Source organism: Eucyclogobius newberryi, unplaced genomic scaffold, assembly GCF_026437365.1.
Source record: "Eucyclogobius newberryi isolate DKJ021-1_F unplaced genomic scaffold, fEucNew1.0.hap1 SCAF_14, whole genome shotgun sequence".
In the NCBI taxonomy this organism is placed as follows: domain Eukaryota; kingdom Metazoa; phylum Chordata; class Actinopteri; order Gobiiformes; family Gobiidae; genus Eucyclogobius; species Eucyclogobius newberryi.
The window spans coordinates 6,650,830-6,675,931 of NW_027315768.1; the positions used below are offsets into that span (position 1 = coordinate 6,650,830).

Here is a 25,102-nt window from a genome sequence, read left to right on the forward strand (position 1 = left end):
GTAGAGATTTAGTAAACATGTGAATTATGTTCTAACTTCTAAGGTTTAAACTTATGCTTAAGTAAACGACTTTTGGTTCTAGCTTTAAAAATTAATGTGAAAAGAGGAACTTTTGTGTTACAGAGCGAAATGTAAATCTGTCCAGCTTTTCTCTGTTAAATGTACATAATATATCAATGTTCTAATGATTATCTTTCTCATCTTCTCCAGAGTGAAGCAGCCGTCCAGAGCAGAGCCAGTGAGTTTGCTCTCTGTCTGTGCTGACCAGAGCTCTACCGGTCACTACCGGTCACTACCGGTCACTACAGGTCACTACAGGTCACTGCAGACACAGAGTCATCTCAAGTAAACTCCTGACGACTCCTAAGCAAAAGGTATTTTAATAATAACCTGTGCCTCGACTAAAAGTAAATAGTGAGTAGAATCAGCACTTTGGATTTATAAAATGTCTGTTAGTTTTGTTATGACCAAAAATACTAAATGATAATTGTTCTTCAAAAGCGCCACTGATGTGTCACATGTGTCTGTGAAGCAGCTTCAGGACAAACATGTGAAGTGTATGTTATATGACTTGTATAAATCTAATACATATGAAGTGTATGTTATATGACTTGTATAAATCTAATACATATGAAGTGTATGTTATATGACTTGTATAATCTAATACATATGAAGTGTATGTTATGTGACTTGTATAATCCAAACATGTGAAGTGTATGTTCTATGACTTTTACAATCTAAAGCTGTGACATGTTCTGTTTGTCTCTCAGTCAAACGATGGAGCTGAACGGAGGAGTTACTGAAGTCGTTTTCACCAGAAGAATGCGTAGCCATGGAAACAAAGTCTTGTTAAATACTGAGATATTCAGTATTTAATGCAATAATGTCACATTCATGTGCATATAACTGATGTAATTAGTGTTTATTTTACCATTATTATTATTAGTATTATCTTGTCTTACGCTGTTTTTATTTTATCTTTATCTCTATTTTCCCCCTCCATTCCTTATTAAGGTATGAGAGGTTTTGTCTATAGGAGTTTTTGTTTATAAGAGTTTTGTTTATAAGAGTTCTTCTATTAAGAGTGTTTTTTAAACTTCCTATAAGTTATCTGTCCTTTTCCTCTGGATCTACTGCGTTGCAACAACGAAATTTCCCCATGTGTGGACAATAAAGGAATATCTTATCTTATTCAGTTTGTTCTATTTGACTTATACAGGTTGTTTTATCTTTGTTCATTGTTTTATGTTGCACTGAATCACCAAAGCAAGTTCCACTGTTTGTGAATTCTGTTCATTGACAATGGCAATAAACCTTTTCTGATTCTAATGATAATGATAATAATAATAATAGTAATAATAATAATAATAAATATAGCCGCAAGCGGCAATGATCGGCCCTCGCCACGCCGCCGCCACGCCGCCGCCACACCGCCGCCACGCCGCAAGAGGAGGGGGCGCTAACGCGCCCCAATTGTCCTTTTATTACGCCTACTGCTGAATCTGTGACGCTGTCACATCTTCTCCCCTTTGTTTTACCATCAAAAAGCAATTTTATTTTGAATTCTTGGCAAAATGTGCGGCTTTGCCGCACAGACACCGTGACTCTTTGAATGAAAATGTGGATAACTTTTGATGGTCTTGAAGATGAGTCTCACCAAATTTCAGGTTAATAGGGCTGACGCCCTGGGAGGAGTTTGTGAAAGTCTAAAGTGTAAACATGTTCTGGCGATTTCCCCATTGGAATAACATGAAAGGTTTCGGTCATCGTTACGGCAACGCCATAACAATTATGACATGAGTCATTGACTTTTTTGATGGGGATGCTAAAATTGAGTTGTGTGTCAAATTTCATATAATTTCGCAAAACTAAACATTTAACCTCCATATAAAATCTGTAGGGGGCGCTGTGGCGCCAAATGAATTTATTTCACTTCAAGTAGGTTTAGGGCAAAGAGTTTAACAACTGATTCTAATTTGACGCAATTCGGACTTTATCTGCGCAAACGGCAGAAATTTTAAATATGGGAGATTTCTGAAATTCTAGCTACAGTTTGCGGCTTCGCCGCACAGAGACCGTGAGAGGTATCAATGTAATTTGGATAACTTTTGATGTCCCACTCCTCAGTAGAATTTTCACCAAATTTCAGCTTTTTAGGGCCAACGCCCTGGGAGGAGTTCGTAAAAGTACGACGTTTGGAAAAACTCCGAAGTCATGTTTAGCCATTTTTGAAGCAATATGGCCGACATTTGGTTGGGCGGACGGCGTTGCCGTAATAATATTTTTTACTTCTCTTGTCACCATCTACCTCTGCGCCAAATTTCATGATTCTACGATCAGATTTTTTTTGGGTCATTTCCCATCTCTCAATGCATTTTTGGTACATTTGGGGGCGCTGACGCGCCAATTTTTTTAATTTTAGAAAAGGGAAATAGCCAGAATGTAGAGAGGCACGATTTTTAGAGGCGTGCAAATTTTTGTGACTTTTCGTCAATGTTCACTGGGTGAAAAATAGGGGGGTTGGTCCCGAGAAGAAGAAGAAAGAAAGAAAGAAAGAAAGAATAATATTCCGATGCGAAAACAATGTTTCCCATTTTTCAAATATCATAAACTATACATTTTCGGAAAGCGCTCGCGCTTTCCTACTTCATGGTGTGGGTCCCTGGTCACTGACGGGTACTTTCGATAATTTTGAGTGGGCTCCGCCCACTTTGTGTTTTTGGCCCTCTATACAGTAATAATGTTCAATTTTTGCCTTACATGCTTATATGCACGGAACATGCAAGAGATGGGGAACGTATTCGTGAGCTACTTAGCGCAAATGAGTGCTTCGCGGTCGTCATCTCAATGTAAAGTGCTCGTTTAGTGCGCACTTTTGCACGGGCTTCGCCCGTTTACAACGGTAATGTTCCATTTTCCTACAACTAATTAGTATGCACGGGGCGTGCATGAGTGGAGGAGTGCGTTAGTGAGTGTTTGGAAGTGGGCGAGCGCTTCGCGCTCGATTTTGTGCGCACTACGTGCGCACTTTCGCAGCCGTGCTTCGCACGGCCTTACGAGATTAATAGGCCTCTCGCCAGCTTGTGGCGCTCGGGCCTAATAATAATAATAATAATAATAATAATAATGAACAGTACACAAGACTCCAAAACTCCTTAAGTGAGTCCTGCATTGTAGCTTTAAAACTCAACTCAAACTTTGGCTAAAATCAATTTATCATTTGTAGTTATAATCAGATTTACATTTATTCAACAAGTTCATTCATGTTCATTATTCTTATTAAATACACTAATAATACAAGTGTGTTTTGTATTTATTAAAGATTGACATGACATAAAAACGACACACAAGGAAACTGAATATAATTAAATACTGTTTAACTCCATTATGTAACAGAATTGATGATGTTTTATATTTCTTCTCATTTAATAAAAACATCTGCATATTGGCCAAATTATGTTATGTAAATTGATAACTGAAAAATTAATAACAAAATAACTACCCAAACCAAAAACAATACAGAAAATGTTGAGGACGTTATTCCACCTCTAAATGAGCAAATGTCATTCATTGTCAATCAAACCGGACTTTTTGTCTTAACACTTCTTTATAATTCTCTTAAATTTCAGACCTTTACAACATGATACCTGTATATTTATAGATGGATATAACAATTAATCTTTATACGTTACGTAAACAGACCATTACAAGCCGATTGATTCCAAAAGTCCGTGTTGACTGTTCTCAGTCTTTCGCGCTGCTGTGACGTGCGCGCTCCCGACGCCAAAGCCTCACGGTGATGTCGTCACAAAAGTGGGAGGAGATATACCAGTATTCAGGAAGTAATGCGGAACTAAAAAACTTTTTTGGAACCATGCACCAATGAGCAACTACATAGGTTTCAATGGCGGCCATCTTGGCTTCCGGGGGCTTGTTGTCAGGCCATTGGGGAGGCCCCCTCCTTCCTGTTCCTTCGTCATCTAGCAACCAAGACTCGCGATGCTAATGCTAACGCCACACAAATTACGCATTAAAAAGAGCATGCTCCAAGGATGAAATATTTGGACCTTGAACCCGAGAGATTATAATTAATTTCACCCAAATATTATGTCTAAAACTAAATATATGCACATTTAAATCAGTTTATTCATCAGAATACATATTTTGGCATGTTAAAACATTAAGCTCATATAGTGTAAAGAGGTGTACAAATGATCAAAATTTCCGTAATTTACCGTAAGGAATATAAACAAATTGGCTTATTATTAAATTTAAATGTCTGTAGATTTGGAAAGAAAAAACCTATTGGACAAAAAACCTAGGACAAGTACTTTTGTAAAAATAAAATTTCAAAGGGGTGGCGGCATTTCGATTCAAAATGGCAGACATAGGTTAATGCTCCATATTATATTTTCCTTGTCTCATTGATTTCTATCACTGTTCCCGAATTTCATGAGCGTAGGACACGTCTCATTACACGTCTCATTTCCTATAGGGGGTTTTTTCTTTTTCGCTGAGCCAATTGCGTATATACCCCTATGTGGGACTTTTCATCGACGTTCAGGGGTGACGACCAAAAAAGAAAAAAATAATAATAATAAGAAGAAGAAACCGAAGAAGAACAATGGCTCTTGCCATTTCATGGCTTGAGCCAATAATACACATTTTACTTATTTATTCAAATCATTCCTTCAAATTAAGGTTTTTTATTTAGAAATAACATTGTGTTGAAAAAATGTTTAAATCTTAGAACGTAAAAGATGTATTAATAAAATAGTTTGAATGCAACTAAATTATTTCACCACGGAAAATATACGTTTTTATTTAAAAAGTAAAAGTTGTATGGTAAAATGTTTTACATTTGAATTAATTATTTTACCGGTAAGCATGGAAGTGTCCAATTTAGGATGTAACTTTTACATAAAAATACAGTTTTTACTTTTTACTTAGCAAAACAAAACAACTTTTATTTATTTTTTAATATAAATGTTAAGTGAAAAATAATATTGCAAATTGCCACAAGAATTTTCTAAGTAAATCTTAAAAGTTTTTTGTTCTTCAGTGCAGTTACCTAGGACGCCAAGCCTGTAGTTAAGCGTGATGACAATGACGTTGCCATAGCTGGCCAGCACACTGCCGTCCATCATGTTCCCTGTGCCATCGGTGTAGGAGGCTCCGTGCACGAACACCATGACCGGCCGCTGACCCCCCTCCTCATGGATGTCTGCACACAAACAACATACATTCATTATGTTAGAATAAGGGACTGTTGGCTAAAATCCCATTCACACAATTTTCCTGCAGTGTTGGACAGTAACACATAACTAAGTAACGCGTTATTGTAATCTGATTACTTTTCTAGTAATCTAATCTAATCTAACTATATGTTACATTTTCCAACCAAAAATATGTATTTTATCAAAATAAATCTGCTATAAAATTGTAATATCGCAAGATCAAGACGAGATCAAGGCGGCTTTGCAAGTTGGTGCAGCCGGTGAAAATACATAATGGGAAACATATGTGACCGACCGTGGATAAACCAGTTACAAGTCAACCCGGAGACATTTTGAGCTATTCAGATTATACAGATTCTGAGAAGTGTGAATTCAAAGCTTTCCAACGATGTCTCACTCATGCACATCTGATAATATTTGAGTAAGTTGTGGTCATTTGAATGTATGCAACTCTCAAAACCTTTCACTGAGAAAACGGCCTCTAAAGATTCTCACCTGAGTGAGCCCAGAGTCACAGGGGGGCTCATTTGCATCTCATTGAGATAAGCCCTCCCCCCTGTCAGACTGACAGCACCATCCCCTACAGCTGTCACTAAAGACTCAAGAGGAGTGTTGTTATTGATGTGAACTGGACTTGAATCAGAATTAGAAGTTACTATATTAAAATGGAAATACTTGGATTACAAAAGACCCTGAATAGCATCAAAGAATCAGAATCAGAATAGGGTTTATTGCCATTTGTCGATAAACAGGATTCACAGGTGATTCAGTGCAACACAAACAACAAAACATTGAACACTGAGCACTAAACGGCATGATATGTACATAATGAAATATAAAAGGTATAAAGTTATGTTAAAGTTAAGTGCAATAGGATAGATGGGTCTGCCTGTCAATGTTCAGTCCAGGTGGGACCAGGACACGGAGATTGTCAACCGGAGGCAGATCAGCCGAATTGCGTAGTAGCTGAAATTTCACAGGTTCTGCTTCACAGTGAAGCAGAACACCACAAGCAAGCACCACACCTGGTCTCTTGGGATCAAAGCTGTAAGCAAATAACAGGACATTTAAAAAATGGCTAATTATTTCACATAAAACACTCATTAACTATTTTTTTTAAACACAATGTGAATATTTCAATTTAAATACCTTCAATCTTTGGAAGCCGTCTGAAGAAGGGACTCAGATGCTTCTGCCAGTCGAAGTTCTTGGCAAACACTCTGCCATCCGCCGTTCCAACAAGCTGTGGGATATTGAGGTGAGACTCAGGAGAGCTGTGTTCCACTCCCTGATAAGGGCGACAATGTAAAAAAAATGAGAACAGAAGAAACATTTCATAAGCAGAACAGAGAGCAGCACTGAAGTTTTGCCAGGCTAATGTTTACACATTATAGTCAAATAATATAAACTAACCTCAGTGATGTCTTCCAAAGTGTCAACCTTGGTCTTCATGTATGCTCGCTTGATAAGTCCAAAGCCGCAATCAGGGGAGAAAGCGCGTCGCCTCCGCGTTGAGAGCGTGCACGTCGCCTCCGCGCTGAGATAGGAAGTTTAAAAAACTCTTAATAGAAGAACTCTTATAAACAAAATCTCCTATAGACAGAACCTCTCATTTCTCAATAAGGAATGGAGGGGGAAAATAAAGATAAAATAAAAACAGCTAGCGTAAGACAAAATAATACTAATAATGGTAAAATAAACACTATTTACATCAGTTAGATGCACCTGAATGTGAGATTAGTGCGTGTGATAAAAACATTTATGTCTATTCATACTGTATAATTGCTATTCTGCATTTGCACTTTATTGTACATTTAATAAAGTAAAGTTAAGTAAATTATGTGTAATAAATAGTACCTGCTGTGCAAAGTCGAAGCTTCTGCACAAGTTCTTGACAAACACTCTGCCATCCGCCGTTCCAACAAGCTGTGGGATATTGAGGTGACTCTCAGGAGAGCTGTTTTCCACTCCCTGATGACAAGGGCGACAATGTAAAAAAAATGAGAACAGAAGAAACATATCATAAGCAGAACAGAAAGCAGCACTGAAATTTTGCCAGGCTAATGTTTACACATTATAGTAGTCAAATAATATAAACTAACCTCAGTGATGTCTGAGTCTGCATTTGCACTTTATTGTACATTTAATAAAGTGAAGTTAAGTAAATGATGTGTAATAAATAGTACCTGCTGTGCAAAGTCGAAGCTGTAATGCAATGGACTACTGCATAGGTTTTGATACAATCCAGCTGTGAGCGCCAATTCTGAAAAGGGAAACAAAGAAGTTTGGAATTTAAAGTGGTAAACCGGCTAACGCGGGCTACAGTAAAAAACAGTAAAAAAAACACGAAGATACAGACATTACACCGTCCCAAAACAGCTAGTTTCAAGAGACTACGTGATGGTAATTATTCAGTAGTAGTCACATTAAATTCAAGCCCGTATTTGTTATGCAGAAGCCGAGGAAAAAAGAACACGGCCCGGTGCTAGCTTGGACTGTAGCGAGTTAAAGCGGCTAACGCGGGCTACAGTAAAAAACAGTAAAAAACACGAAGATACAGACATTATACCATCCCAAAACAGCTAGTTTCAAGAGACTACGTGATGTTAATTATTCAGAAAGTGGTCACATTAAATTCAAGCCTGTATTTATAAAGTAGAGTGCACTGAAACAGCAAGTTAGCGTAGCATTGCTCTGTCTCGAGGCAAAAGTGACGAGGCTAAAGTGACATCACGAAACCACCTTTTCTACACAGCGTTAAAGCAATACTTTAGAGTAAAAGTACCTCAGTTCCATTGCAATGTAGTCCAGGGAATCATACGCTCTGGAGAAAGTCTGGAGAATGAATAATATCTCTTGAGGAGTCCATGAGAGGAGTACACGGCGGACACATAGCTGTAGCCATGTGGTTCGCAGCTGATTGGTGGAAAAAGATCAACAGTACGCTGCTGAAAAAAGGGTAACGCCCCCCGCACGGCACACGAAAACTACCCATTTTTAACAGCTTAATGTGTACTTTTAAGGTAATGAATACTGTTATCTGAAGCACGGAGGGGCTCCTTTATAACTTAGACTTTCACATAATGCAAAAAAACGAAAATCACAAATTTGGGGAAAAAAAAACTAAAACACTGTTTATCTCAGTTTCACTGAGGCCGACATGTACCGGCATTAACGGTGACTCGGCACATATAACATGTGAGGAGACAGCGCACTGACATCGATTGGGCCAGATCTGTTTTGATCATAAACGCAACGTCCTGCAGTTCTGCACCATCCCTCCTCTTCTCTTCTCTTCTCTTCTCATCTCATCTGTCTACCTTTATATCACAGATGGTCCAAATTAGACAGAAAAGGCCCAGGCTATTGTACGATATAGACAGCATAAATAATATATGATCTTGATGTGCTAAAAATAATTTTCACCAAAGATAAAGATCAAGCTTAAACCTTATTGTGAGCTCATTGTGTTGCTCTGGTGATGTACATGTCAGGCCGTTGTTTGTGAGGGAGACAGGAGCTCTTCACCCTTTACACTGCAGACTTCAGACATGACACGGACAGCTGTGTCCTGCAGAAGTTCTCTGATGACTCTGCCATCATCGGACTCATCACGGACGACGATGACGCGGAGTACAGAGGACTGGCGCAGGACTTTGTGGACTGGTGTCAGCGGAACCACCTCCTCATCAACGCGGGGAAGACCAAGGAGATGGTGGTGGATTTCCGCAGACGCCACCCCACTGCCCCCTCACCAGTGAACATCCAAGGACGGGACATTGAGAGAGTGGACTCATACAAGTACCTGGGTGTTCATCTGAACCACAAACTGGACTGGACTCATAACACAGACACACTGTACAGGAAGAGCCAGAGTCGGCTCTACCTCCTGAGGAGACTCAGGTCTTTTGGAGTGACAGGGCCACTCCTGAAGACCTTCTACGACTCTGTGGTGGCATCAGCCCTCCTGTACGGTGTGACCTGCTGGAGCAGCAGCATCACAGAGAGGGAGAGGAAGAGGCTGGACAGAGTCATCAAGAAGTCCAGCTCCGTCCTGGGCTGTGCTCTGGACTCGGTGCAGGAGGTGGGGGACAGGAGGGTCCTGGCTAGATTCACATCTATGCTGGACCATGAGTGTCACCCCATGCAGGACACTCTGTCCGCTCTGGAGAGCAGCTTCAGTGAGAGACTGATCCACCCTCGCTGTGTGAAGGAAAGGTTTCGCAGGTCTTTCCTTCCTGCTGCTGTCAGACTTTATAACAAACACTGTTAGTACTGAACACTCGCAATACTGACCTAACCATGTGCAATTCTGTCATATGTGCAATTGCTGTTGGAATTCATGTGCAATTCATGTGCAATTACTGTGAAATTCATGTGTAATCTATGTGCTGTCGTGACACATATTCATGTGCAATTACTGTCGTGATCACATGCAATGGTATTTATGTATTTATTTATTTGTCTATGGGAGTTTTTTATTTATTTATAGGAGATCTTCTACTGAAAGTGTTTTTCAGACTTCCTATAAGTGATCTGTTCTTCTGTATCTACCTCTGTATCTACCTGCGTTGCACCAATGAAATTTCCCCATGTGGGACAATAAAGGAATATCTTATCTTAATATCTTATCTTATCTTATTCAGTGCTACACTTCAAAGAAACGTGACACTGCGTGATCTGAGCTCTCTGTTCTCTGTTGACTCCCAGCAGTTTCCCGGCCCCTTGGCTTCAGCCGCCTGCTCTTGCCAACAATCCAGCCAGAGGATTCGGCTGCTTAAACCAGCCTAAAAGCAACTTTGTTTAGATGTGAAGATTATAGGCCCCGATCGGCCCCGAGTCCATTAAAAAGGTTGCATATTGAAATGCGTGTAATTTGGACTATGGTTTTGGTTCAGTCTGAAAACGCATCAACAAGAGCTAAACTGTTGACAATATGTAGGATTTGCACCTGAACAATGATGCATTTCAACAAAGTCATCCGGACGACTAATAATAATTTAAAAAGGAAATGGAAATTAGCATCTTTCTTTCTCTTCCTCTCTCCCTCCCTCTCACACTCACTTGCTCAGTACAAGAACAGACACAGGTAACACATGTTACACAGTTAAATCAGCTCACACAGAGAAATCAAGGACAGAGGAGACTGTATTGTTTTATTCAAACCTGGTTCGATTCCCGCTTGGGACACGGAGCAGCCTTAGGCAAGACCCTTTGCGCTACTGCCTACATCATACCATGATGAGAGTAAACAAAATAAATGACATGCCAAACAAGGTCCGGTGCTGGGGAACCAGAGCACCTTAATGACAAATGGGCTACTGGAACAAGGAGGAAATGGGCGAGATGTGAGAACTTGGCTCTGTTAGAATGCTACTACTCCAGTAACCCTAGTCAGAGGGGCTACATACAGAGAATGTGGGATGAATGGCGAGTACGAAACCCACGGTCAACACTAACGACCAAACAACTAGTAGCTCAGTGTTCCAACATCCACAAGTGGCAACTGCTATCACAACTAGAGATTGATGTAGTGAAAGTGAAGTACTCACAGCACTAACAGCTATCCCTATCACTGAAACCAATCAGCTGATATATAACTCAGCAGCAGTGATCCTTGAGACACTCGGCTATTGCAAGAACAACCATGAGATGAAATACCCACCATGGAAAAGAAGGTTGGAGGCTAAAATCAAGACAGCTCGGAGAGAGGTGAGCCGACTGTCTGAGGCCCAGAAAGGTGCAATGCGAAAGCAAGTACCCAAGAGGTACAATGTAAAAATACCCCACCTAGTGCTATTTCTGTAGTCACATCATACAGATGGGAAAACAAAATGCGAGTCAGGCGGCCCAATCTGAGAAATTTGATTCATATTCCCTGTGAAAAGATAAAGCCCAGTCCCACTGAAACTAGTCTGAAACTTACTGTGCTAATGATCCTTAAATATTTCAAATGTCAATGTGGTCGATGCTCTGTCTGATCATTTCTGTGTCTTCTTTGACCTGTCTGTTTTTCCCAAACCACCAGCTGGTCCGGCAGTTGTTCAGAGGAGACACATAAATGATGGCACAGGTGCACTGTTTATGGAAATGATGAACTTTGAAAATGTCTCATGTTCTAATGTAAATGATTTGTTGTGCTTTGAATGTTCTAGACACCATTGCCCCTATGAAGGCTAAAATGGTTAAAAATAAGCAGAAGGCGCCATGGAGAAATGAAGTCTGCATAAATTCAGCCTGGAAGATCTAACTCCACCCATCTACGTCAAGGCCACCTGCTCCCCAGCTCACCAACGCACCCAGTCCGGCCTGTCCGTCTGTGAGAGTTCAGATCTCTCCTTCACCTCGGAACTCCTCCAGGTTTCTACTTTTTCCCATGGAGATTTTTGTAGTTTTTCCTGGCTGAGAAGGAGAGTCCCATGGATTCCCAGGACATAGCCCCTCGCACCTGATCCCCATCTTCAATCAACGCACCTAAGTCACTCCTCCCCGTGACACGTCGCACCTCTGCTCTTTATCAGCGCACAGCCGGTCCGATATTAACCCTCACTCAGTTGGCTCGGTTGCTTCAGACGTACTGCGAACGAGAAGCTGAACATGTATAACCTAATTTTATGTAGAACTAGGGAGTGTGGCTTTGAGTGTTTAGTGGCATTCACCGTCCCCCCCTACATCAAACTCGAGTTTCACCCCTGGATAAGATGTTTCTGAGGGTTATGCTGTTCAAGCCCAGTTAAGAAGTAGTGTTGTTCATTATTGATTAGGAATAAGGACAAACACGTTTTTAACCATGGAACTATGCAACTTCAGGGCGAGTCCGATGTAGAAATAAGATGTTAATTTGTATAGTTTATGAAAGCGCATCCTCTTCTTTTACTTGATGGATAGGCTTCGTATTAGCTCTTAACACTAAGATTAAACAGGTCTACACTGAACTCATTCTGTTTCAATAGCACAGTTCATAATTTCTATGTGCATAACCGATAGCAGCTATTATAATTATGCATTATAAAGAACAGAAACTTTAAGTTCAATGTGAAGCACACAGAGCTGTGTGTACCCCTTTGATCTTGAGGTTAGGAAAAAACATTTTAATAAACATAAGCCTAAAAAATAAGTTGAGAGACACTGTTGAGTAAGTTGAAGTTGTTTGAAGCTTAAAGGAATAATAGAGGATTTTTGCGAACAGAGTCGTTCTAGTAGTTCTCCCACATGCACACCTGCAGGCTCATTTCCAGGATAGCAGCACGTTTGCCTGGCTGCACATGGGTGGTTTATATGCCAGTGTGTGTTTAGCGAAGCTGGCAGCGAGTTCCTTCAGTGCACAGTACAAAAATTGGCTTAGGGACGACAGAGAAAGACTGTGTTCGAGGTGGCTCTGAAGAGACAGAAATATGCGGGGACAAGCGATCCGTCACGCTAATAAACAAACGTACGTGTAGCAGTAGACGGCCTCTTGGAAAGAACAGGGTGAGGGTGAGTGATTTTTAAAAAAGGGACTAATGCCGGCCTCACACCGCGGCGTCAAATAAAATATAACACATAGAACAGACATAGGACCATAGAGTGATATTTAAAATATGCAAATAGACATCAACTAGAACATTCAAAAATAAATATAAAGTAAATTTAGTCAGATGTGTCCATTTCAAAATCAAGTTCAAATAATTTCTTTGTGATGTCCTTTTCCTTTCTCCAAAAATATATTCCAAAGGTATCCATTTATTGTGTCCATGGCAGAGGTTTTGAGGTCCAAGTACATAGTTCAAAAATTGAGAGGGATGGCAGGGTCAAAAACAGTCTGCAGTGTATGTTCATTACATTCCAAACATGTTTTGGGAGCACAAGCTATTGATAGTGGTTTGCCTCATCACAAGAGAGTGATAGTGGTTTGCCTCATGGCTGCCACAGTTTCTCCAACAATCTGCATTTCTCAGTGAATAATTCGCAGCACTTTGACATCAAAACATGACAAATGTTACCAAAAAATTCCCTCCAGACATGTGATTTTGTGGTCCTCCCGTTGGCATGTACACACAGTTCTTTCTAACGTCGTTCAGTGTTTCACTATGGGAATCGCCTTGGGCACCACGTCTGTTCCTAACAGACAGGATGACTGTATCCCGGGCTCCACCCCCTTTCATCATACAGTCAAACCTCCAACATTTCCTCATTCTCGCTTTCTTCACCGTGAAGATCACAACTTGAAACTCATTCAGCGTTTTTTGAGCCACACTGCCAGCTTCTGCTTAACTGTTCATAGACAAACTGTCAAGGATATCGTTGACGAGCGTAGTTGCCGGTTCTGGTTCTCACGCTGGGTAAGTTCTCACAAACTTACTTTACTGTTTTTAGGACAACTACCACGTCAAGGCGAGTTGTTCTTTTTGCAGTAGTTTTCTTTTTGCCGGGTTTGTCGACTTTAGTGTCCGATTTTCTCTGCGAGTAGCATAAGTTACTCAAACTAGCGTTTGTTTTTTAGCAATAAGTTGCTAATCAGTGTTATAGCGGGGTTATCGCGTCAAGGCAGCCCTTTTTTCTGACCGGTTAACATTAATTTGTTGACGGGTCAGACGCAGTGTGTTGTTCTGCTAACGTGTAACGACGAGCAGCCCCCATCAGAACCAACTAGTTTGGCTTTAACTCCGAGCATTGGTTCATACAGTCTAACGCAGGGGTGTCAAACATACGGCCGGCGCCAAACGTTTTAATCCGGCCCGCCAAATATTTTGAATTAATATTTAAAAAGGAAAAAAAAAAAAATCGTTCATAGAACCATAGTTACATCCGTAACTGTTTTTATTGCTAAAACTACACGTCCCACAATGCCGCTGGTGGCCGCCCCTCCCCGCGCGGCATCCCGGGGAGAAGTGCTGAGGGAAGTAAGACGCGCGTTTGCGCACTTAACAGCACTTGCCTAACAGCACCTCAGAGCAGAGGTCTGAGCGAGGAAAGAGACGTGTGGTTTAGGAAACACATGGAAAAAAGAAAGAAAACGGTTCTGTGGATGTTAGAGTTATGCTAAAAGTGTAGCTAATGTGGAGCTAACAACAAGAAAACAAACAAATGATGCTCTGTGAGGAAAACATCCAAACCTCTTCAAACCTGGACAGATCAGCAGCCGCAGGTAAAAACACAGGTCAGAGTGTAATAAAGTATGAACATGACTGTGTCCACACTAATGTGACTGTGAACACAAACACAATGACCTCATTTGAGTCACTACATGAATCATTTTGTCACTGAGATCATCTTAAACTATGAAAATAGCGAGCTCATATTGAGTTTGAGCAGAAACACGTCTGTGATATGAACATGTCACATCAGAAATCACATTTAAAGTCCATGTTCCTGTTCCTGCTGCTGCAACAGTCTCCACAACTATTACTAGGCTGTAAAAAATATATTTTTTTTATTGTTTTATTTTGTACATAATATTTGGCCCACAATTTGACAAAAGAGTTTGGTTTGATGGAACACTGTGGCTCATGCACTAATTCTATATTTTCAAGGCCAGAGGGGTAACTTAACCTCCTTACTTAAACGCTCCGACGTTTGTTTGTATGTTGTAGTGTCAGTTCAGGTGTACAGATAACTACAGATAACTACACAGACGTGGAAATGTTAGTTAGTACATTTTAAAGGTTTATTAGATCTTGAAGTTTATTTTGTTAAGTCAAATACAATATTTTTCTGTTCCAAATACCTATTTAACAATAGACTACATGTTTTGCTCTGTAGATCAACTGTGATCTGAAGTTGTAATGCACTCAAACTGAAGCACAGTATTGGTGAAATTACACTTGTTTTTCTTAATACATTTCAGTTTATGAGAACAAAATTATTTGTAATTTATTTTTATTGATCAAGTAATTGCTTCAAAAACAGTGTAGGCTATCTATCTATCTATCTATCTATCTATCTATCTATCTATCTATCTATCTATCTATCTATCTATCTATCTATCTATCTATCTATATATATATATATATATATATATATATATATATATATATATATATATATATATATAATGCTATTTATTTCTTCTATTTTTTATTGTCTTATGTTTTACGTTATGTTTGGCCCACGACCCAGCCTGAGCGTCGAAATTCGGTCCGCGGCCCAAAATGAGTTTGACACCCCTGGTCTAACGACTTATACTGCATTGACACTGATTCTCCTCTTCTCTCAGGCATAATGTCAGGTCCCGCTCCCACCAAAGGGCCGGACCTGAAGCCCAAAGAGGGTTCTTCCCGGGCTTGTCCCACGTTGTGCAGTGCCGCTATTTCGGGCAAGGACACTCATCCGATGTGCATTTCTTGTATGGGCACTAAACACGCTCAATCGGGGCTGACTGACCGTCAGTTCTGTACCCACTGTGCATCAATGCCAGAGAAAATATGAGAGAGGAGACTCAGAGTCGCGATGGCGGACTTCCGGGACCCAAGTCTTGTGGAGGCCACCGATAAACCCACAGTTAGCGCACACCAGGCGCAGCCTAGCACAAGTTAGGCGGACATCATGGATAGATACTGAGTCCACTGACATGTCTCCACTGTTCGAGGACGTGGACGGCGATGACGCCGGTTCCGACTTCCTCAAGGCTGTGGATATGGACGATGCAGAAGAAGATTCCACATTTCCATCGGCCCAGTCCAGACCCCCCAGTGCGTCTGGGCTACATCCCCTGTGGACAGTAACCTGTACAAAGTGTGCAAACGCACTGCCGCCAGGCTCAACATAACCTGGCCGGCAGCCGCGGACATGGGCGGGGGGGAGAGGGACATTTATGATTGCAAACGGCTCCCACCTGCTCAACCACCTCCCAAGCAGCTCCTTCCTGCTATTCCTGTGTGCATGATGGAGATGAGGGGGTTCTGGGCAAACCCGCTCAAGAGCAAACTCCCAGTTCAAGGCTACTCTAAACTGGAAGTACATGGGATGAAAGAGCTGGGACTGGCTGAACCCCCAGCGGTGGAGCCCTCTGTGGTATATCACCTCCACCCCAACCGCCGTGCCGTCTCTGCCTCAAGTAACGTTCTCCTTCCTAGTAAAATGGAGCGGGTCACATCCTCCATTTTTTAACGCACTTACAAATATGCAGCACAGTCTGCATGTGTCCTGAACCCTGTGACTTTGCTGTTCGCTTACCAGGGGGAAATACTTTAGGAAATGGGTCAGCAGCTGGACACGGGCACACCCAACCAAGTCCTCTGGGATGAAATCTGTGTGGTGAAAGACCTCCTCCTATGCTCCGGACGTGGAGCTGTCCAGGGCTGCGGCCGAGTGATGGAACTCGCGGTTGCAGGCGAGAGGGGTCTATGGCTTAACCATGCAGGTTTAATTGACACACAGAAGGCAGAGGTCATGGATGCTGCTTATGACCCCACCAACGGTCTGTTTGGGCCAGCACTGGTGAAAATGAAGGAGACCAGTACCCTCCGTAAACAGGAGGGTGAAGCCTTCAATTTATGCCTTCCTCGGAAACAGCCTTCTCGTCCAGTTCAAGCCCATAGAGGAGCTCCCACTGGATCTACTGGGGCCATGGTGTTCAGAGCGGGCACTGGGTCACAGAAGGCTGCTGGTCAGCAGGCTGGCCAGCAACAGCAACGGTCAGGTAATCCCAAACCATGGGCCAAACACTCCTATGCTGCAGCAGCGGCAAAAAAATCGCTTCTCACACCCCAGGGAGGGGAAGAAGAAGCGCACGACCTAGCAGTCCTGCCTTTTTACTCTCCTCCTCCATTAAAAAAGAGGAAAGTGGAGTGTAGCCCCGGACCCAGTTCAGAGGCCCTGGTCAGTTTGACAGGCGTTCTCTCTTGTTCTCTCTACCCTCGCATGGTGCAGGGGATGAACCATGCGTCACAGAGTCACAAAGCACTTTGTTCGGAAATAAAGTTTACACACTCGCATCCAGGCCATGGGCTAAGGGCGAGTTTTCACAAAAAGAAAAAATTAAATTAAATTGACAACAGAGAGATTACGCTTTCTCACACAGTGCCTTGCTATATTTTTTCAGGGGGCGAGTGTGACGTTCAGAACGTGCCTTCGCCTCGCTGGTCTAATGGCATCAGTAATTTCTGTAGTTCATCAGAGTCTACTGATGATGAGAGATTTTCAACTTTGGATTGTAGCATTGCTGCCCCAAACGACACCTTCACCGCAGGGTGAAAGTGGATTCACAGTGTGTCTCGGTGCTCCACCAGTGGCGCAATACCCGCGCTCTTGCAGCGGGAGTCCCGCAGTCAAGGAGACTGACACTGACAACGAACGCCTGGGGGGCCACCCTTTTTGACATGACGGTGAACGGTACATGGGGTCCACAATTAGCCCTATTGCACATCAACGTGCTGGAACTTTGGGCAGTGTTTCTGGCCCTGAAACACTTTATGCAGTTTCTCCAGGGCCAACATATTCTTGCGCTTTTAACGCGGAGGCGCCCGCATGGCGATCTAGAGAGGCGCCCGCCTCTCGTATCATATTGACTTTCCATACTCTCGCGCCGCCATGCGGATCACACTCCGCCACTTAGGAGCGGCATATCGCTCCGGCATATATTTTACATGGTATTTGGCCGTGGAGGTTCGGCAAACGTGGAGCTTCGGCATTTTCCGGACCACGGCTCGGCAGCCAATCAGAGCCAAGCACACAAACTTTGTCGACCAATCAGCGCGCAGCATGCACATTTTCACTTGTAAACAGTAAGCTGTCATGGCGCGGACCATGGCAGACTATCGTCAAACGCTTCCCGGCCCGATTTAATGATGCTATTCCCTTTTCTAAAATGTATTAATTAAAAATTACCCCGTCCTTGCACTCGAAAATGCCCGTCCACATGTCAAAATACCCCGTCCAAAATACGGGAATACGGCCCTCTATCTAAAAGCATGCCCTTTTGAGCCTTTGGAGGCTGTAACCTTGAAATATGTTTCTTTGAAAACAGTTTTGCTCCTTGCTTTGGCATCTGCAAAGCGTGTGAGTGAATTACAGGCCTTATCTGTGAACCCGACATGTATGCAGTTTACTCCCGGGTTATCTAAGGTGCGTTTGCGCCCCAATCCAGCCTTTATGCCAAAGGTGGATTCGGCCTATAACTGCGCCGCTTTAGAGCTTACGGCTTTTCATCCTCCTCCTTTCGCCTCCTCGGAGGATCAACGGCTAGGAAGGCTGACCAGTTGTTTGTGTCCTGGGCTTCTTCTCATATGGGTAAGCCAGTATCCAGTCAGAGACTTTCTCACTGGATTGTTGAAGCCATAAATCTGGTTTATGCCTGCAGGGGCAAGGCACCCCCGCAGGGATTAAGGGCACACTCCACCAGGGGTGTAGCTACTTCCTGGGCCCTTTTTAGGGGCATCTCTGTACAGGACATATGTGGGCTTCGCCGCATACCTTTGTACGGTTCTATAGACTGGATATCTCTGGCCCGTCGTTGGCTCGGGTGGTTCTTGAACCGAAAGCATCTGGCTCTGTTTGAGGCCACGGTTTGGCATGACTGTGACCTTCTGCTTCAGGTGATTGATTTGCAATCCGGGAGTGGGCCATATCTCCCATAGCGAAACACCGAACAACGTTTGAAAAAGAACTCAAGGTTACTTGACGTAACCCCGGTGAACCCCATGAAAAAAGTACATTACAGATATTGTGTATTTTTAACTATTGCAATCTGTCCATTGCCTTTTCTTCTTCATTTCTCACTTTCGCACCACCCCCGGGGGAGTGGGACAGGCTCATTGATGACCTATGGACCCAGATTCACCTCGAGGCCCTGGAAAAGCAGTTTCTACTCCATATAAACGGTTCTTCATCGGGCACCGGGATGCCCCCCTCATGAGCTGCCTCCGGGCATGGGATGCCCCCTTCAAGAGCCACTGTCGCCTCCGGGCACCGAGAGGCCCCCCTCCAGAGCCGCCGTTGCCTCCATGGCACCGGGATTGCCCCCGCCAGTGTCACACCCCCTTCAGAGTCATTGCCGGGCACCGGGATGCCGCCCTCAGAGTTGCTGCCGGGCACCGGGATACCGCCTTCAGAGTCACTGCCGGGCACCGGGATACTGCCTTCAGAGTTGCTGCCGGGCACCGGGATGCCGCCCTCAGAGTCGCTGCCGGGCACCGGGATGCCTTCTCCAGAGTCGCTGCCGGGCACCGGGATGCCCGCTCCAGAATCGCTACCGGGCACCGAGATGCCCCCTCCAGGGCTGCTGTCGCCCCCGGGCGCCGGGATTTCCCCCGCCAGTGTCACACCCCCTTCAGAGTCATTGCCGGGCACCGGAATGCCCCCTCAGAGTCGCTGCCGGGCACCGGGATGCCCTCTCCAGAGTCGCTGCCGGGCACCAGGATTCCCGCTCCAGAGCCTTCGCCTCTTCGGGCACCGGGATGCCGCCTCTTCGGCATCTTCGAGTTCCCAGGTACCAACCCGAAGTTTAACCAGAGCTCTCGTCTCAGGAACCTTCTCCTCATGCTCCAAACAGCAGCTTGCCCCCATCCCAACTTCGCCATGCACATAATCCCCTAGGGAGTGGCATCAAGATATTTTCAGGCAGCTCTTAAGCTTGATGATTCCCTTGCCGTCCTGCAAAGAGAACAAACGACGATGGTCGTTAAAAGTTTGCATTGGCATGTTCCTTTTGCCTTCTTCGATTTGTTCCCCCGCTCAGAGGTAGCTTTGTCTACAGCTCTCCTCACCCCAGGATCAAGGATCTCCAACCAAACCTTAGTCTTCCCCTAAAACAAGCAAGATCACAGCGGTAGATCAACCACGATTGACTTGTTCAAGCAAAAATCTGTTTTGAGCTCCTTTGCAATCTTCCAGGACTTTGTGTAGGGGTTGTCAAGTGGCGCTTCCCCTCAGGACTCAATCCTCACTATCGATCAAGGCCAGATTGCATCAGGGTCTGGTTCATCCCTTACTTAAAGTAGATCCTAGGTCCTTTTCAAGGACTTTGCCCCAAAATGGCAGATTGGAGATGGGTACTGGCATAAAGACTGCTCTTTTTTAGGAGAGGCTTTATGGCCGCAGTTTTCAAAGACATTGGGAATGTTCCAGATTGAAGTGACATGTTGTGTGTGAGTGGCGCTAACAAACTGTTCAGCACAGACTTCCACAGAAATCTGTTGGGTAACACATCGAGGCAGCATGTAGATTAACTCAAACTGGTGATGATTTGGACAGTTTTGTCAGTTACAGTTGCAAAGTGAGTTAGCTTTAAGGGTCCAGATGGTTTTAGGATTATGTTTTGCATTGTGTAATTTATAGCATTTTTAATGCCCTGAACTTTGTCATTAAAAAATAATGCAAACTCATTACACTTGGATGTGGAACTATGTTCTAACGGCAGCTGAGCTCAGGTTAATTTGATTTGTTAATCTGTCTACTGCGGCTTCCAATTATTTCAGAAAAATATCCTTCCCTAGTTCTACATAAAATTAGGTTGTACTTGTGTGTCTCCTCCGAACAACAGCGGGACCGGCCGGTGGTTTAGGAATAACAGACAGGTCAAAGAAGACACATAAATGATCAGACAGAGCAGCATCAACTAGCAGCATTGACGTTTGAAACATTTACCCCGTTTGTAATTAGGATATCTAGCCTGTTCCCTCTGCTGTTGGTGGGGCTACTCACATGGTGAGTAAGATTGAATGTTTCAAGATCAGTATCAAGCTATTTAGCGTTTCTGGCACAAATATTATCAACAAACATTCAAATCACCTGTAATGACTGTTGGGACCTGCAGATGACCTCTGAACGTTGCCATGGTGACATGAATGTGGGAGTAAGGTTGTACCATGGTGCTGGAGATTTATGGCATCTCTGTAGGAGCACATTTCACATTTGAACATTGGAAAAACCTTTCCCATCGAATGAATGCTTTTGGATCAAAATGAACTCAGAGAGTAATTTTCTCTCCCAAGACAAAACCTAAAACGCTAAAAGACTATGCCGTTTTAGTAAACAATTATCGTGACCAAACCATAAAGTCTGTGCATACAACTGAAATAGTCTCAGTAAAATCATCACTAAAACTTTGGCAGTGCTGGGGAGGCTTGTATAAAACAATTAAGAGAATGGATGGAGACTGTTTTTGCTCCATTTTAAAGGATACATACTCAATTGCACACCTCCACCTTTTTTGTTTTCTCCGGTTTCAGATTCAGACTTGGGTGGAGCAGATTCTATTAGAACTAAATTTCCTTTAAGTAGTAATAATTTATATTGTGTAATGTTGGGGCCCAGATTCAAATTGTGTCCGTGGCCCATACACATTAAATCAGTGCATGAGTAGCCTATAAATCAGTTTACTCTCAAATGATATTTAGTTATAATTATGTATTCATATGTAACTTATTGTGGGTGTGTTCCAACTACAGAGGGATCACACTCCTCAGCCTCCCGGGTAAGGTCTATTCCAAGGTACTGGAGAGGAGAATCCGACCGATAGTCGAACCTCGGATTCAGGAGGAGCAGAGTGGTTTTCGTCCTGGTCGTGGAACACTGGACCAGCTCTATACCCTCCATCGGGTGCTCGAGGGTTCATGGGAGTTTGCCCAACCAGTCCATATGTGTTTTGTGGATCTGGAGAAGGCTTTCGACCGTGTCCCTCGGGGTGTCCTTTGGGGGGTGCTCCGGGAGTACGGGGTCCGGGGCCCTTTGCTCAGGGCTGTCCGGTCCCTGTATGACCGGAGCAGGAGCTGTGTTCGCATTGCCGTCAGTAAGTCAGACCTGTTCCCAGTGCATGTTGGACTCCGCCAGGGCTGCCCTTTGTCACCGGTTCTGTTCATAATTTTTATGGACAGAATTTCTAGGCGCAGTCAGGGGTCGGAGGGTGTCCGGTTTGGGGACCACAGGATCTCATCTCTGCTGTTTGCAGACGATGTTGTCCTGATGGCTCCATCAAACCCGGACCTGCAACATGCACTGGGACGGTTTGCAGCCGAGTGTGAAGCGGCTGGGATGAGAATCAGCACCTCCAAATCCGAGGCCATGGTTCTCGACCGGAAAAAGGTGGCTTGCCCTCTCCAGGTGGGTGGGGTGTCCTTGCCCCAAGTGGAGGAGTTCAAGTATCTCGGGGTCTTGTTCACGAGTGAGGGAAGGATGGAGCGTGAGATCGACAGGCGGATCGGTGCAGCGGCTGCAGTGATGCAGTCGCTGCATCGGACCGTTGTGGTAAAGGGGGAGCTGAGTCGAAAGGCAAAGCTCTCTATTTACCGGTCGGTCTACGTTCCTACCCTCACCTATGGTCATGAGCTTTGGGTAGTGACCGAAAGAACAAGATCGCGGATACAAGCGGTCGAAATGAGTTTCCTCCGGCGTGTGGTTGGGCGCTCCCTTAGAGATAAGATGAGGAGCTCGGCCACACGGGGGGAACTCGGAGTAGAGCCGCTGCTCCTCCACGTCGAGAGGAGCCAGCTGAGGTGGCTCGGGCATCTGTTTCGGATGCCTCCTGGGCGCCTCCCTCGGGAGGTGTTTCAGGCATGTCCCACCGGGAAGAGGCCCCGGGGAAGACCCAGGACACGCTGGAGAGACTATGTCTCTCGGCTGGCCTGGGAACGCCTCGGGATCCCCCCGGAGGAGTTAGAGGAAGTGTCTGGGGAGAAGGAAGTCTGGGAGTCCCTGCTCAGACTGCTGCCCCCGCGACCCGGCCCCGGATAAAGCGGCAGAAGATGGATGGATGGATGGATGTAACTTATTAAACAACATGAAAATAATATAGTATTTTGATGCTTAGGGACTTTGCCCCCCCCATCCAAGAAATCCAAGAGACTTAAGAGAGTTTCTTGTTTATCGACATACAGCACACATTATTTTGCGTGCCAAAAGACCCAAAATAATATATTTCTAGTCCATCTGACTTTTTTCAAAGCCGAAGCATTACATAAAGAGATAGTGTAGAGGTGCAGAGAAGTGAAAAAAAATCATAAAAAGCTGACGATAAACCGGAAGCCAGGTCTGCTGGCCTCCATAAAACCTAATTGTGCCAAACCACTCAATATAAACCAGTATGGAGGACAAGAGCAAGTTGAACAAAACGTGCTTTATGAATTTTCATGTCATGTCAAAAGTCATGTATGCATACATTAAACAAAAGTATCAAACTATTTGAAGTCCCAAATATCAATTACAAAAACACTATTTGTAATATTGTATTGATTGTAATATCAGTTCAGTTCATCAGTGGAATAAATGAGTAAACTGATAATGGACTTCTATACAGCAACGTGACATATTTGAATTTGCATATCTTTGCTACTATTTCTGTCAATGATAAATTTAAAACGCCACAGGTAGTACTTTGTGTAAGACTATTCTAGGGGCATCTTATTCCTAGAAACCCTCCCCCTCGTCCCATAACATCATCCCATTGAGACAAAAATAACAATGTCTTGTATTAAGAATTATTCCAGTCCAAATACAGTATGTTGTATTCTTCTCTGGTTGTCTCTACAGGGATATGGGAGAGTTCCAGCCATATTTTCTCTTTAGTATAGCACTATTTTAGTGTGTGCTCATAAATGTCCCTCCTGCAGGCTTATTCAAATCAGCCCATTAGCCCAAACCACTCGCTATCCCTGCTTGCTAGTCCTGCCTGGTCATTTTTAGCTGTGCATGGCTGCACGTGTCTTATCCTGTGGGCATGCACACGTTTATTGGGATAATGTTGGGAGATAAATGGATTGTATTGTAGAACTGTTGACATCACACATGCGGCCGAAAAACAATAGGCCTATTACATTTTGATATTTTTGTGGGGAAAATTATTTCAGTTCAGTTTGCATAACCTAGTATGTGCTGAGCTTTGTACTCTTCTTTCCAGGTCACCCCCCAAATAAGTATTGATAGCATTTGGTTCTTCCCTGGTTAAATAAAAGTATAAATCGAATTAATACATTTCTTTGGAGAAAAACAATAGGTGTAAGAGCTGTTAGCTTTTGACATGTTTAGCCAGTCGGGGTAGCACCTCTGGCAAAGCATGGCCAACCAAACACTTGTACAATGCTTTACAAAGGTTTTTGGGTCTGGGACTATATTCTTTCTCCTTAGTTTCTGATGGCTGCAATTTACAGGCGGGTTAACCAACCAGAAAGGTATATTGTGTTTATATTATATTATATAATTTACAGGTGGGTTAACCAACCAGAAAGGTATATTGTGTTTACATTAGTCCAAGTGTTCAGTTGCTCTGACAGATTTAAAGCAATCGGAGAAATTAGGGAAACATTTCAATTTGTAATAACAAATTCTATTCAGTCTATTCTATCCACACATTGTTGAGTGTGGATTTAAGCCCAATGAGACCCGCACTAGGGTGCAGGGCAGCATCTTTCTGCGCACCTTTGTCACATACACACAGATGGATGTACCACCACAATGTTGTAATTTTCTCTCAAGACAAACAGGTTAACACCAAACAATATTTTTTCCAATTTAAATTAAGTTAATATGTTAACTGAGGTTTGTGAGCAAGACCACGCCTCCACCTCCCTCTTTGGACCACACCTCTATTGCCCAGGAGCCTTCTTATACTATCAGTCACCGCTTGACTCTGTTCTCTCAACCCACCCTTCCACCGTGCACCCCAGTTTCCGTCTCATAAATAAATCAAAATAATTGTAATTGTTATTCACATATCTTTGTGGTTGCACACAAAGATTGATTTAAACATTTTTTTCCCATCATGTGATAAAAGGAAACTTTGCTGGACATGTCAAATATGAAAAGAAAGCTGTAACCATCTTATTTTCAGTCAAATCAAACATTCTGGGATGAATCAGGCCCAGTTTGTGCTCCAAAACAGCAAATAAAACATTACCCCATCCACTCAGAATTTTAAATCTGGTGTTCCTCTGTACAAGGCTTGAGCGAGTAAA

The 25,102-nt window shown here is 43.4% G+C and overlaps 1 protein-coding gene across 1 annotated transcript in view; it reads right to left on the reverse strand.

Moving 5' to 3' along the window:
- LOC140359352 (neuroligin-4, X-linked-like) overlaps positions 1-25,102 on the reverse strand; it is a 118,488-nt gene that overhangs the window by 73,185 nt on the left and 20,201 nt on the right. The window contains exon 3 of the mRNA XM_072444240.1: positions 5,072-5,224. Within this exon, the coding sequence (XP_072300341.1) occupies positions 5,072-5,224 (153 nt within the window). The remainder of the gene's footprint in view (positions 1-5,071; positions 5,225-25,102) is intronic.